The 13,369-nt window shown below is 42.9% G+C and overlaps 1 protein-coding gene across 1 annotated transcript in view; it reads right to left on the minus strand.

The window, feature by feature from the left end:
• fsip1 (fibrous sheath interacting protein 1) overlaps positions 1 to 13,369 on the minus strand; it is a 401,721-nt gene that overhangs the window by 11,957 nt on the left and 376,395 nt on the right. Inside the window, exon 13 of the mRNA XM_069917082.1 lies at positions 1,454 to 2,006. Coding sequence (XP_069773183.1) covers positions 1,454 to 2,006 — 553 coding nt within the window. The remainder of the gene's footprint in view (positions 1 to 1,453; positions 2,007 to 13,369) is intronic.

Here is a 13,369-nt window from a genome sequence, read left to right on the forward strand (position 1 = left end):
CAATATATTGAAGACTGGTTCAGAAAAAGTCCTTGGACTTTCCATATTTCTCTAACTTTCCATATTGAGCAAGAGAGTATAATTTAAAGGAAGCCCTGGAAATAAACCAGTGTAGATATGGGTAACACGGATTTCTACCTAGAGCAAGATGAGGTATATCATACTGTCGGTTAACATATCAACTACTGCTCTGATACTAAAATGGCAAATAAAGTAGTATGTATAATCAATTCAGGTCATTGTTCATTCTCTAGATATTGGAGTTCAGATAAACACAATGCTTCACTTTATCCATTTAAATCCTATCTAGTATTTGTATATCAGATCTCTCATTACTAGCATTCGCTTCTCTGGAAGATGTTCATTTATTACCTTGGCCATGTCCTTTGCCTCTACAAGATATTTTGATCTTTAAATGAGCTCCCCTTCTCTTTACCATTTTACACTTACTTGCTTAAAAAACTGAGTTCACTTCACGTTAATTGTTATCCTCTCTCATATCCCCTGTTATTCAGCATCAGTCAATTGAATGGTGTAATTATATCAAAGATGTAGCTTCATAAAAGCAAGTTCCTTTCTCTAACTTGTCATTAAGATTATAATTTAGTTGATTTACCTTGATAGGCTCATCTTCAATCTTAATTGTTCTTTGAGATGATGTTTCCTCACATAGAGAGGAGTAAATTACTTTTTTATGAAGTCACATGTGTAAATAATCAATTTCGTGAACTGATATGGCTTATTTGTAACTGTACAGAGTTAAATATAGTGCTTTTTGTAGAAGTCCTGAAATTGTGAGAAGTGGTGAGTTCAAAGGCATAGAATTTGAATTTGGGCCATATTCCTAATGGAAACAATCACCAATTAAAAGCACAATCCACAACATAGCATTAGTTCCTAAGAATTATGTATTATTTTGCAAAATTCTAAATCACATAATGGTCACAGATGGATAGTAAGCAAAATGTTGATCTTAAATTGTGTAAGATGGGGCATATGCAGAATGGATGCAAAAAAAAAGCACAGAAACACAAGACAATGAGGTTCTCATCATGGGTAGAACACAGAATACCAGTCAAATAACTTAATATAAATATGTGGAGGTTTCACTTTACTTTTCTGCCTACAACTAATGAAAAATGGCTGCTTGTTCGGCTCCAAATAGGTGAAGAGATAAGTGAATTCATAACATTGACCAATGCGTTCATGGGCATATTTTGAGCATACGAGAACATAATGTTTGCAGATTCTATAAATTGGATTAAACTAGTGCAGGAAAGCTTGTAAATGCAACAATTTATTTTCAGAAGTAACCTCATCTGGATAATATGAAATTCCAAATTAAAGCAGGGTTACCAAAAGACCAGCAACTTAATTGCCTTCTATAAATATCCACTCATAAGCACATCTTCTGAATCTTACTTAAGTTTGAGTGAAAGGGCACATTTGTTACCTATATGTGATAACAATGGAATTGTTGGAATGCTGTTGTTGGTTTGCAGCTGCTGGTGTGTGGACCACTGAAGGTTTGAATCATTATGGAAAGTGAACTTTTTTCTTTGTGTAATCTCCAATGCCCTCGTCAAGTATGGAACTTCATTGTTCACCATCCACTTCTCCACCTCACCATTCGGTTTATCGTCATCCACTGTCGAAACTGCCAGCCTGCTGATGTTAGCCAGGGCTTTGTTGCGATAGTAATTTGGGTCTTCACTCTCAGCATCAGTATCCAATTGATTGCTGCTGCCTTCTTGTACTCTGCCAGAAGCTGGAGAGAGGCCCGACCTGTATGCATCCTCTAAGAGTTGAGAAATGACAGAGTCTGGCAGCCATGGTATGTTAAATTCAGTCATCGCCTGAGACTGTGGAGAACACCAAGAGCTGGAAATATCACAATCTGCATCCAGAACCTTATTTTCAAATATTCTTCCTGAACTTTGACATCGGATACAATCATCCAGTAAGGAGGTCAATTTGTCTTTTGGTAAGTCTACCATCCCATCACTCTGCAACCAAAGATTAAATGAGTCAGTTATGATATTCAATAAGTCTATTCAAACACATTGAAATATATATTTCAATTTTTTTTAGAAAAAATTAATAAAAACCTGACAAAATTTAGCATAAAAAGGAATTTCTTCCAAGTAAATAAAGAAACTTACTGTAAAGTAGGGAAAACATCAGCTTAATGTATCAAACACCATTAATCTTGAAATATGATTGCATATCTTCTCTTACAATGCAATAATTGCTTGGGAAAATGATTCAGACTCTTTATACTTAAGTACATCATTTCTTTAAACAACATAAACCATATAATTTCATGGAAATTATGAATATTTCTGAACAAGTGTAGTTACAGCAATCTAGAACTTTCAACAAAACCATTTCTTCAGGAGTCTACAGAGGTTCGGTAAGTCATTGCAAACCTTGGCAAACTTCTAAGTGGAAAATGTGCTATCAGGCTGCATCACAGCCTGGTGTGGGGGGCACCAATACCTCCAAGCATAAAAGACATTTTTAAATTTTAACAAACAGAATGGTTGGCAATGTTTGGATAAGAATTAGCTCCTCAAAAATGTGCAAAATATTAATATTACAACTGAGGCAGTAACCAGTTATACCATTTTTGATACATTTATTACATGTTCTGGCTATTTGAACAAGGGACATGCTGGGAAATAAAGGGCACAAAGTAATATATTCTCTGTAATGCTGAATAAAAATAATAAATAGTTAACTCCCTAGGATCTAGAATTCAAGCAACCATCAGCCCCAAGCAACCGGCAAAAAAATTTCATTGAAATAAATATATAAAAGTAAAATAAATAAGAATAAATAAAAAATTTAAAACATAAATCAGTCATTCCCAAAGTGGGCAGTGGAAAATTTCAAGTGGACGGTGAGGTAAAAGGGGGCAGACCGAATGTTTGTTTGTATCTTGATGATGTGGTCTGGACAGGATATGTGCCACACGCCAGCCAGATCAGACAGCAGACACCGTGGGGACTGACGATCATCATATTTTCATGTGTGCCAGGGCCAAGGCTCTAGGTGTGTACGCGTTGCAAGTTATCTTCAGCCGAGGATGGTGACTGGCCAGGGTGGGACTGTTCAGGACGGGACCACTTGGGAAGGCAACCAACCGCCCAGGACGGTGACTACTGGAACAGGGACTGACCACTGGCATGGTGACCGACCACTTAGGACAGGGACTGGTTGCATTATTTAAAAATCCGCACTGTTCAAAACTGTGTTAAACAAGGTATACCTGTATTTACATCTAACAGTAACTTATAATGTTAAGTAGTTATTGTGTATTTGATTTTTTAAATTTCACATACAGACTTGTACTATTGTGTCATGTATATTTTATATTATATGTTCTTACATTTTTGCTGCTGCATTTTGTTGTGATTGGAATGATTTTTATTAAGAACTTCTATTTTTTATTGCAAAATAAAATATGGCCACAGCACAGTAAACAAAATAAAGAATTGTAGGCAATATGGTGTGAAAATTGTGAAGACAATTTAGTTACGGGTGAGATGTACATTTACTCTTCCATATTGCTAAATAAATTGATTTACTAAAAGTTTTATTTGTGACATACATACGCTTGTTTATAATGTTAGATTCGTTGTTGTTTTAAATTTGCAGTAGATGTAATACCAAGAAAGAGGTTTGGGGTTGGGGGGGTGGGGGAGGGCACTAGGGATGTGGCCTAGGAGCCAAGGGAGTGGCAGTCCAAAGAAATTTAGGTACCACTGATTTAAATAAAAGTAAATGTCCTCTGAAGAAACACACAATCCTTTGGTGAAGATAGGAGCAAACATTCAGCCAACAGAGCACTCAGGTTGTGCCCAGACGGCAGAGGCTGTTAGAACATAAAATTTGAATAAAGTTGTGTTTGAATAAAATGGTGTCACCCAGGTTGAAGTGTTGGGCGATGCCACTCCCTTCTGGGGCGACTCTCCCAAAGTTTCTTTTTATCCTTGCCTAGTAAGAGTCTTTATCTTTATTAGTAGATTATCAAGTATATTAGTAAGGCTTTATCTGTAACCTTGGGGAAGGCGGGTTAATTATGTTGGTGGCACATTTAGTGTAGCGGCTAGCATAATACTGTTAACAACACCACAAACAGGGTCGAATTTAAATTTAAATTTTGTAAGTTATGGAAATTACTTGATTAAAGTGAACTTTACATAATTAAGGGTTACAATACTATTTTTTTCAAATAACTTTACATTTTGCATCGTATTTTGTCTTATAAACTGTTTATTTTTTTGTGAAGGTGCATTAGTGAGGCATTGTAAGTGTGCGTCTCAGGCAACTGGATAATTTGCAATCCCAGGGATTTTACTCTATATATTTGCATTGTAATTTACTTTAACATCAAAGGTCAGCATGGAAGAACATTAAACCCTTGAATTTTCCAACTATTTGCATTACATAAGGGAATTATTGAGAAAAATCTTAAGTAAGGCTTCCATACTTTTTAAATTTGAGGTATTTGCTGAAAATAAGCATGCTCAAATGAACTTATACTGCAAAGAAGTGTAATTGTTTGCAGTTTTATTAATTATATAATGGTCTGCCATATTTAAATGTATATCAACCAAAAGTACATTTCAAACATTTCTAATTGTAAGGCAGATAAACAAAGGCATATTAATGCAGTGCCATGAAGATGTATTTTTATGCAAGGACCCCACATCGCATTCACCTTCAGCACTGTGCAAGTAGCTCAAAGTCATGGGCATGACAAGACAGGCCATTGCAAAGACCATTATATAGCAAAGTGTTGGAATGTTTGGTAAACCATCTTCAGAATAAATGGCTCATATTATACGAAGATTTCTTCTTGTAACCAAAAGCTGTAATATTGCAGAGAGGGATGGCAAAACTGGTCCGCTGGCATTGTCCAAAGGGTTCATAAATTTTAAAAAGGAATTAGAAACTGATTTGAAAAGAAAAAATACGTACGGCTAAATAATGAACAGGGTCACCTGGCTGGAAGATAACTCTTTAGTATCAAAGCATGGTAACCAAATGAGCACTTTTTCTCAGGTAAAATTCTAATCCTCAAAAATAAAAAAAGCAGGATGACCTAACTTATTGGTTATTGCCTAAAATGCAATTTGTGATTGCAATATTCTCCATTGTGAAGAAATACAAACACTGAAGTAAACTTTCTATTTTGTATTCCCTTCTGTTCTGCATTCTTTAATATGAAATCTTGCATCTCATTAACATGATCTACCTGCGCTGTTATCTTTGACATCTGTTCCTTTTAGACTAGGCAGCTATTGAAAACAGCAAAATGCTGATCTGAATAGCAGCCTAGTCATATTGTGATATAATATCCTTTCAGACATTACCTAAAAATTACAGAATGATTTGTATTGAGACTGAATAACTTGCTATGTTAATATAACAGCACACTGCATATTATTAACAGCCATTATATGTCTGTAAGGTGAACCATTGCATGTAATTCAAAGCCTTTTAAAGGAAATAAATACAAAATTTCATTTTATATGCAGAGAACAGAACAGTTATGATATTTAAGCAAAATTTAAAAAGTTCAAACAACAAACTTTTGTAACATTATCTTGGCAACCTGTTATCACTGGTTTAGTAACAGGGAATGACCTCGAATGATATTACAGGTACACAATCTTTTATCCAGAACCCTCTGGGGTCAGTGTGTTCTGAATTTCGGATTCTTCTGGATTTTGGAAAGCCAGATTTAAACCCACCTGAATTGAGCTGCCATATCCACCCCCACCCCCTTCCAGTCGCACTGCCGTCTCCCCCTCCTTGCCTGCCCGACTCGCGCTGCCATTCTTCCAAACTCGCCCGCCCGACTTGTGCTGCCATTTCTCTCCCCACCTGCTGGATTTTGGAGCTTTCCGGATTTTATATATCTGGATAAAGGATTGTGTACCTGTATTCGCCCAGCACAGACATGATTTGGTTTTCCACACCACTTCCAAATGGGGCTTCAATGTCTGCCAAGAAAGTAGCATGATGTGCTGCACAATTGGGTCTAAAGACCTACTCTGTCCAGCAGATCACTTGGAAATCTTAAGTTGCAGATCTGTTACCAACCCAGTGATTTATTATTTTGCTTTCTTATGGAGAAATTAATTGCATCAATTAAATTAATGTTCCTCCCCAGAGATCAATCAGACTAGTTCAGCAGTTTTCTGGGTTCTGTGTGGCAAAATATTTAAAGTTCTCTTCACTTAATCTGGAGTATTTTTGTTTGCAAAAATAATCAAATAGAAAATCAAAATGTCAAACAAAATACTCTCCAATTCTCCTCTTCCTACTTTCTACGGCATAGAAGGAGGTAATTTAGCCTATCACTGTTAATTCTTGCCTTCTGCATCTTCTTGTGTCTGACATAATGCAAGATGCTTTGTGCCTACATTTGCATACGCAAAACTACACCACACAACATGTAATTCCATTTGTTGGAAATCCAAATTGAGTACACACCACATAATCAATAATATGTAACTCCACCAACTGAGAATGTGAATCAGTTACACTTCTCATAAATCTCACATAAAGTAGTGAGTGGTACAGATCTTCCTCATCTTCAGACCACAATCAGTAAGGATTGGTAAGAACATCTCTTCCACAATCTCTATCAATACTGGAGCACCACAGGGGTGCATTTTAGCCCCCGCTCTACTTATTTTATACCTATGTCTGTGTGGTCCGATACAACAATAACACTATACCCATGGTAGTAGGTTGTATAAATTAAGATGATGAGTCAGCATACGGGAGGGATATTAAAAATTTTAGATGAATGGTGCACCAACAACAACCTTGCACTCATTGTCACCAAATCTAAGGAGCTAATTGTTGACTTCAGGAAGGAAAAACCAGAGGTATACAATCTAGCGATCATTGGGGGATCAGAGGTAGAGAGGGTGAGCAAATTTAAGTTCTTGGATGTCACTATCTTGGAGGATCTTTTCTGGACCCAACACACCAATGGCATCATGAAGAAGGGACATAAGCGCCTCTGCTTCCTCAGGAGTTTGTGGAGGTTTGGTATGATACCAGAAACCCTGGCAAATTTCTACAGATGTGTTGTGGAAAGTGGGCTGACCGGCTGAATCATGGTTTAGTATTGGGACACAAATACCCCTGAGAATAAAACCCTCCAAAATTTAATGAACTCAGCCGAGGATATCACAGGCAAAACCCTGCACTCTATCAAAATATTTACAAGGAACGCTGCCAGCGGAGAGTAGCAGAAATCATCAAGGATCCACACCACCCAGCACACACTCTATTCTCACGCTGCCATCAGGAAAGAGGTATAAATGCCACAAGACTCGCACCATCAGGTTCAGGAACAGCTGCTACCCCTCCACCACCAGACTCCTTAACAACAAACTCCATCAGGGACTCATTCAAGGACTCTTACTTGTACAATTTATTGATTTTTTAATTCTCCCTTTTTGCACAGTTGGTTTGTTTACATTCATTATCTGTTTGCAGTTCTTTATTTGTTTACATGTATATGCCATGTACATTTTTTTTGTACTAACAATAAGTGGTAATTCTTCCTCACCTGCAGATAAAGAATCTCAGGGTTGTATGTGATATCATGTATGTGCTCTGACAATAAATAGGAAATCATAAATCTGAATTTCTTCCAATGCATTAATTATCATCTCTTAAGTGAAGAGACCAATACTGCCCTTAATATTCAAAATACTGCCTCACAAATGTTCTGTTTAATTGAGCCATAGGCTTCCCATTTTCCTTGCAATATTCAATTACATTCTGGTAATTCGCTGAACTACCTGCTGCTCTTGGATTTGGTTTGTTTTTAGAAATATTATCAAGAAAAGAAACCTTATTTCCTACATATGATTCAGCTTATTCATTTACTTGTTCATGACAGCCTGAGATAAACCTTGTGAGGAAGAATTTCAGCTCTTGTTAAGTCATATTTCTCATAACAGAGGAGGCCGATCAGCCATCATGTGACTGCCAGCTCCAGAGTGATTCTATCAATCCTATTTTCTCACACCTACCACTCTGATTCTCAAACCATCACCCTGCAGTGGGGTAATTTGCAGGAGCAATTTAACCTATTAATCAACACATCTTTCTGTGAACAGGAAGAAACCAGAGCATCTTGTGAAAATCCTCCATTCTCAATCTTTATTTGGCTATGGCCTTCCTGGGTCTCCTTTGCCTGTGAAGTAGTTAAATTTTGGTTTCTTCCATACTTGTCTCTTACCGACTACATAAAAAAGATTTTAAAAATTATGTTACGTGAGGTGAAAAGAAAACAAGGCTTTTATTGAAATGTGCTGTGACCCTCTGGAGAGCTGTAGGGGCCATATTGAGCATTGCTACTCTAGACATGTGCAAACTCCATAGAGATAGTATTGGAGGTCAGGATTGAACCCAAGTTGCTGAACTGTGAGACAGTTACACAGTGAGGTGTTGAGTCCCAGGTCTTGGAGTTTGCTGATCAGTTTTGAAGGGGTGATGGTGTTAAATGCCGAAGTGTCGTCGATAAAGAGCATCCTGAAGAATGCATCTTTACTGTCCAGGTGATCCAGAGCATTTTACAGAGCCAGTGAGAGGGCATCCACTGTAAACCTATTGCTAAGATAAAGTTCACTGCTGATCTGTTTCAACACTTGCCTTTCAAAACTCTTCATCACTGTTGATGTAAGTGCATCTGCCTCGATAGTCATTAAGGCAGGTTACTACACTCTTCTTGGACATTGGTTTGATTGACACCTGTTTGAAACAGGTGGATATCAAGCTTTGCTGGAGTGAAATATTGAAGATATCCCTGAATACGTTGGTAAATTGGTCAGCATAGATCTTTAATACAGGCTGGATGCTTTCCTCAGGTTCACTTTCCTGAAGGCAGCACATACCTCATCCTTAAATACTGACAGAATGGCATCATAAGGAGGCAAGGGGGTGTGGAGGGGTGGTACTTCACTGTTACTGTTGTCAAATTGGGTGTAGAAGGCATTGAGTTCCTCTGGGACTGAAGCTTTGCTGACTGCTACTTCACTGGATTTGGTATTGTAGGAGGTTATGGCATTTAGGCCCTGCCACAGCTGTCGGGTGTCCCTTGTTGTTTCCATTTTCATCCAGAATCTCTACTTCACCCAGGAGATAGCTTCTCGCAGGTCATACTTTGATTTTCACATTGATTTGTTTTGAGTTGGAGTAAGGAGACTGCGCGTGTAATCAGATTAATGTTAGCAGAGGTAGACATTTTATTTTTTAAACTCAAGGAAAGAGAGAAGTGAGACAAGACTGCGTAGGCACGTCACATCAGCCCAGCAGAACAAGAGGTTAAAAAGGTAAGAGAATTTAACCTTGATTTATTTTAAGTTGGAGAAAGGAGGTTTGAAAGATTTGTTGATTAGTGGGAGGGAGCAACTGAAATAATAGGCAGGGATAAATAAAAGGATTGGTAGCTGGAGAAGCAGCCAGTGAGTGAGTGGCTCAGTGAAGGAGTGAGACTCTGAGGCTTTGGTTCGAGTGCTCAGTGAAGAAGTGGGACTCTGAGGCTTTGGCTTGAGAGGATTCGGCAAGCAGAGCCTAAGGAGGGTCTTGTTCCTACACTATCGGGGAGAAGTTGTTGTCAGAATGGTCTGAATCAGAGTGGTAAGACTTTCCTGAACAGGTAAGAGGTGAGAATTATAGTAAAAGGGTAAGTTCCAGATACATTTATTTAGTACTATCAGACAGTAGCATTAGCAGTATGCAACTAAGATTAGTGTTGTGCTTGGAGTGCCAGATGTGGGGACCCTGGAAGACTACCAGCCTCCCAAAGGATTACATCTGCGCCAGGTGCATTGAGATGCCGCTCCTTAAAGACCATGTTATGGATTTGGAGCAGTAGCTTGATGACCTTCGGTTAATTAGGGAAAGTGAGGAGGTAATTGATAGTAGCTATAGTAGAGAGCACCTCTGCAACAGGCCCCCTCAGAAATCGGTACATTGTTTTAGATACTGATGGAGAGGTTGACCTGACAGAGGAAATCTATGGCAAATGTAACTCTGGCACTGTGCCCCAGTGCCATCCGTGGTCAAGGGCAAAAAGAGAAATGCAGTGGTTATAGAAGAATCCATAGTGAGGAGAACAGATAAGAGATTCTGTGAGCATGAGAGGGATATCAGTATGGTGTGTGGCTTACTGGTGGTGCCTGGGTGCGGGATGTCTCAGATCAGATCCAGAGTATTCTGAGGGGAGAGGGCAAGCAGCCAGAAGTCTTGGTACATGTTGGTACCAATGACATAGACAGGAAAAGAGAGGAGGTTCTGAAGGAAGATTGAAAGGAGTTTCAAAGAAATTTGAGGAGCCAGGGTACTGATCTCAGGATTGCTGCCTGTGCCATGTGCTAATGAAAGCAAGAAGAGCAGAATTAAGCATATGATTGCAGAGCTAAAGAGACTGGTGCAGGAGACAGGGTTTAAAATTTTTGGATCACTGGGATCTATTTTGGGGGAGGTATGACTTGTACAAAATGGCTGGGATACACCTTAACTCAAAGGGTACCAATATCCTGGCGGGGATGTTTAATATACCTTTTTGGGAGAGTTTAAACTAAGTTGGCAGGGGGAAGGGAACCAGGGTGTAAGAGTTGAGAAAGAGGAAAATAGAAAAAAAAATCGAAGATACTGTGGAGTAAAGATGACAAGAAAAAAGGATAGGCAGGTGAAAAGACAGGATAATTTGCAGTACAATAGAACAACAGCAAAATCCAGTAGCAGGAGCAAAGGTCTCGGTCAAGTGAGGCAGGCGGAGGACCCGGTCCGGGCAGAGAGGTGGAGGCGGCGGCCCCAGTCCAGGCACAGGGAGAGAAGCGGCGGCCCCGGCCCCGGTCCGGGCAGAGGGTAGGCGGCGGCGGTCCCAATCCGGGCAGGAGCAAGGGAGGCGGCGGCCCCGGTCTCGGTCGAGTGAGGCAGGCGGAGGCCCCGGTCCGGGCAGAGAGGTGGAGGCGGCGGCCCCAGTCCGGGCACAGGGAGAGCAGCGGCGGCCCCGGCCCTGGTCCAGGCAGAGGGTAGGCGGCAGCGGCCCCGATCCGGGCAGGAGCAAGGGAGGTGGCGGCCCCGGTCTCGGTCGAGTGAGGCAGGCGGAGGCCCCGGTCCGGGCGGAGAGGTGGAGGCGGCGGCCCCAGTCCGGGCACAGGGAGAGCAGCGGCGGCCCCGGCCCAGGTCTGGGCAGAGGGTAGCCGGCAGCGGCCCCGATCCAGGCAGGAGCAAGGAGGAGGCGGCGGCCCCGGCCTCGTTCGAGTGAGGCAGGTGGAGGCCCCGGTCCAGACAGAGAGGTGGAGGCAGCGGCCCCAGTCCGGGCACAAGGAGAGCAGCGGCGGCCCCGGCCCCGGTCTGGGCAGAGGGTAGGCGGCGGCGGCCCCGATCCGATCAGGAGCAAGGGGGAGGCGGCGGCCCCGGCCTCGGTCGAGTGAGGCAGGCGGAGGCCCCGGTCTGGGCAGTGAGTGAGAGGCAGCGGCCCCAGTCCGGGCACAGGGAGAGCAGCGGCAGCCTCGGCCCCGGTCCGGGCAGTATGGACCGACCTAAGAGGGGAGGCAGACCCCTCCAGCCCGGGTAAGAAACCTGCATAGGAGAAGGCCACTCCGATATAAAACCTACGACCCTAGGACCTCGCTGCCACGTCCCAGCTTGCTTGGCCACGGCACACGAACCATGGGTGTAAAGGGTGGGGCCAGTACTGCGCACACTGCACTCCACCTAAAAGGTCCACGTCCTCCCCCTCCACGTCCTCCACTTCCACGTCCTCCCCCTCAAAAGATGCTCACAAACTCAAGCTAGCATGCTGGAACATCAGAACCATGCTAGACAAGGCTGACAGCCACTGACCTGAACGTCGGTCTGCCCTCATTGCACATGAACTCCTCAGACTTGACATCGACATAGCCGCTCTCAGTGAAGTCCGCTTGGCAGATGTAGGCAGCCTCCAAGAACGCGGCGCGGGCTACACACTCTACTGGTCTGGCAAGCCTTTGGATGAACGACGCCTATCTGGTATAGGCTTCGTGGTCAAGAACTCCATTGCCTCCAAACTCGAAAACCTTCTGTCAGGCCACTCGGACTGGATCATGTCCATGCGACTCCCCCTTCAAAACAAGTGTCGCATCACCCTCATCAGTGTCTATGCTCCAACCCTCCAGGCGGAACCAGCAGAAAAGGTCAAGTTCTACACTGACCTGCGCAACCTCATTCAACGCACCCCTACAGCCGACAAGGTTGTCATCCTTGGCGACTTCAACGCTCGCGTCGGCAAAGACTCAGAAACCTGGCCAGGAATCCTGGGCAAGCATGGTGTCGGCAAGTGCAACGACAATGGGCACCTCCTGTTGGAGCTCTGTGCAGAACAGCGGCTTGTCATTACAAACACCCTTTTTAAGCAGAGGGAAAGCCTGAAGCCTACCTGGATGCATCCCCGATCCAAACACTGGCACCTCCTGGACTACGTCCTGGTGCGAGAAAGAGACAAACGAGATGTGCTCCACACCAGGGTCATGCCCAGCACGGAATGCCACACTGACCACCGGCTGGTTCGCTGCAAGCTCAACCTTCACTTCAAGCCAAAGCCCAGGAACAGTAAAGCCCCCAGAAAGAGGTTCAATGTTGGAAACCTGCAGTCAGACGAAGTGAGAGGAAACTTCCAGGCAAACCTCAAAGCAAAGCTCGACGATGCAATCCGCCTCACGGACTCGTCCCCTGAAACCCTCTGGGATCAGCTGAAGACTACCATACTGCAATCCATTGAAGAGGTACTGGGCTTCTCCTCCAGGAAAAACAAGGACTGGTTCGACGATAACAGCCAGGAAATCCAGGAGCTGCTGGCAAAGAAGCGAGCTGCCCACCAGGCTCACCTTACAAAGCCGTCCTGTCCAGAGAAGAAACAAGCCTTCCGTCGCGCATGCAGCCATCTTCAGCGCAAACTCCGGGAGATCCAAAATGAGTGGTGGACTAGCCTTGCCAAGCTCAGTGCGGACATTGGCGACTTCAGGGGTTTCTACAAGGCTCTAAAGGCTGTGTACGGCCCCTCACCCCAAGTCCAAAGCCCGCTGCGCAGCTCAGACGACAAAGTTCTCCTCAGCAACAAGATCTCCATCCTCAACCGATGGTCAGAACACTTCCAATCTCTTTTCAGTGCCAACCGCTCAGTCCAAGATTCCGCCCTGCTCCAGCTCCCTCAACAGCCCCTAAGGCTAGAGCTGGATGAGGTCCTCACCCAGGATGAGACATATAAGGCAATTGAACAACTGAAAAGTGGCAAAGCAGCAGGTATGGATGGAATCCCCCCAGAGGTCTGGAAGGCTGGCGG

The sequence above is a fragment of the Narcine bancroftii genome, chromosome 2 (assembly GCF_036971445.1).
Source record: "Narcine bancroftii isolate sNarBan1 chromosome 2, sNarBan1.hap1, whole genome shotgun sequence".
Taxonomy (NCBI): Eukaryota; Metazoa; Chordata; class Chondrichthyes; order Torpediniformes; family Narcinidae; genus Narcine; species Narcine bancroftii.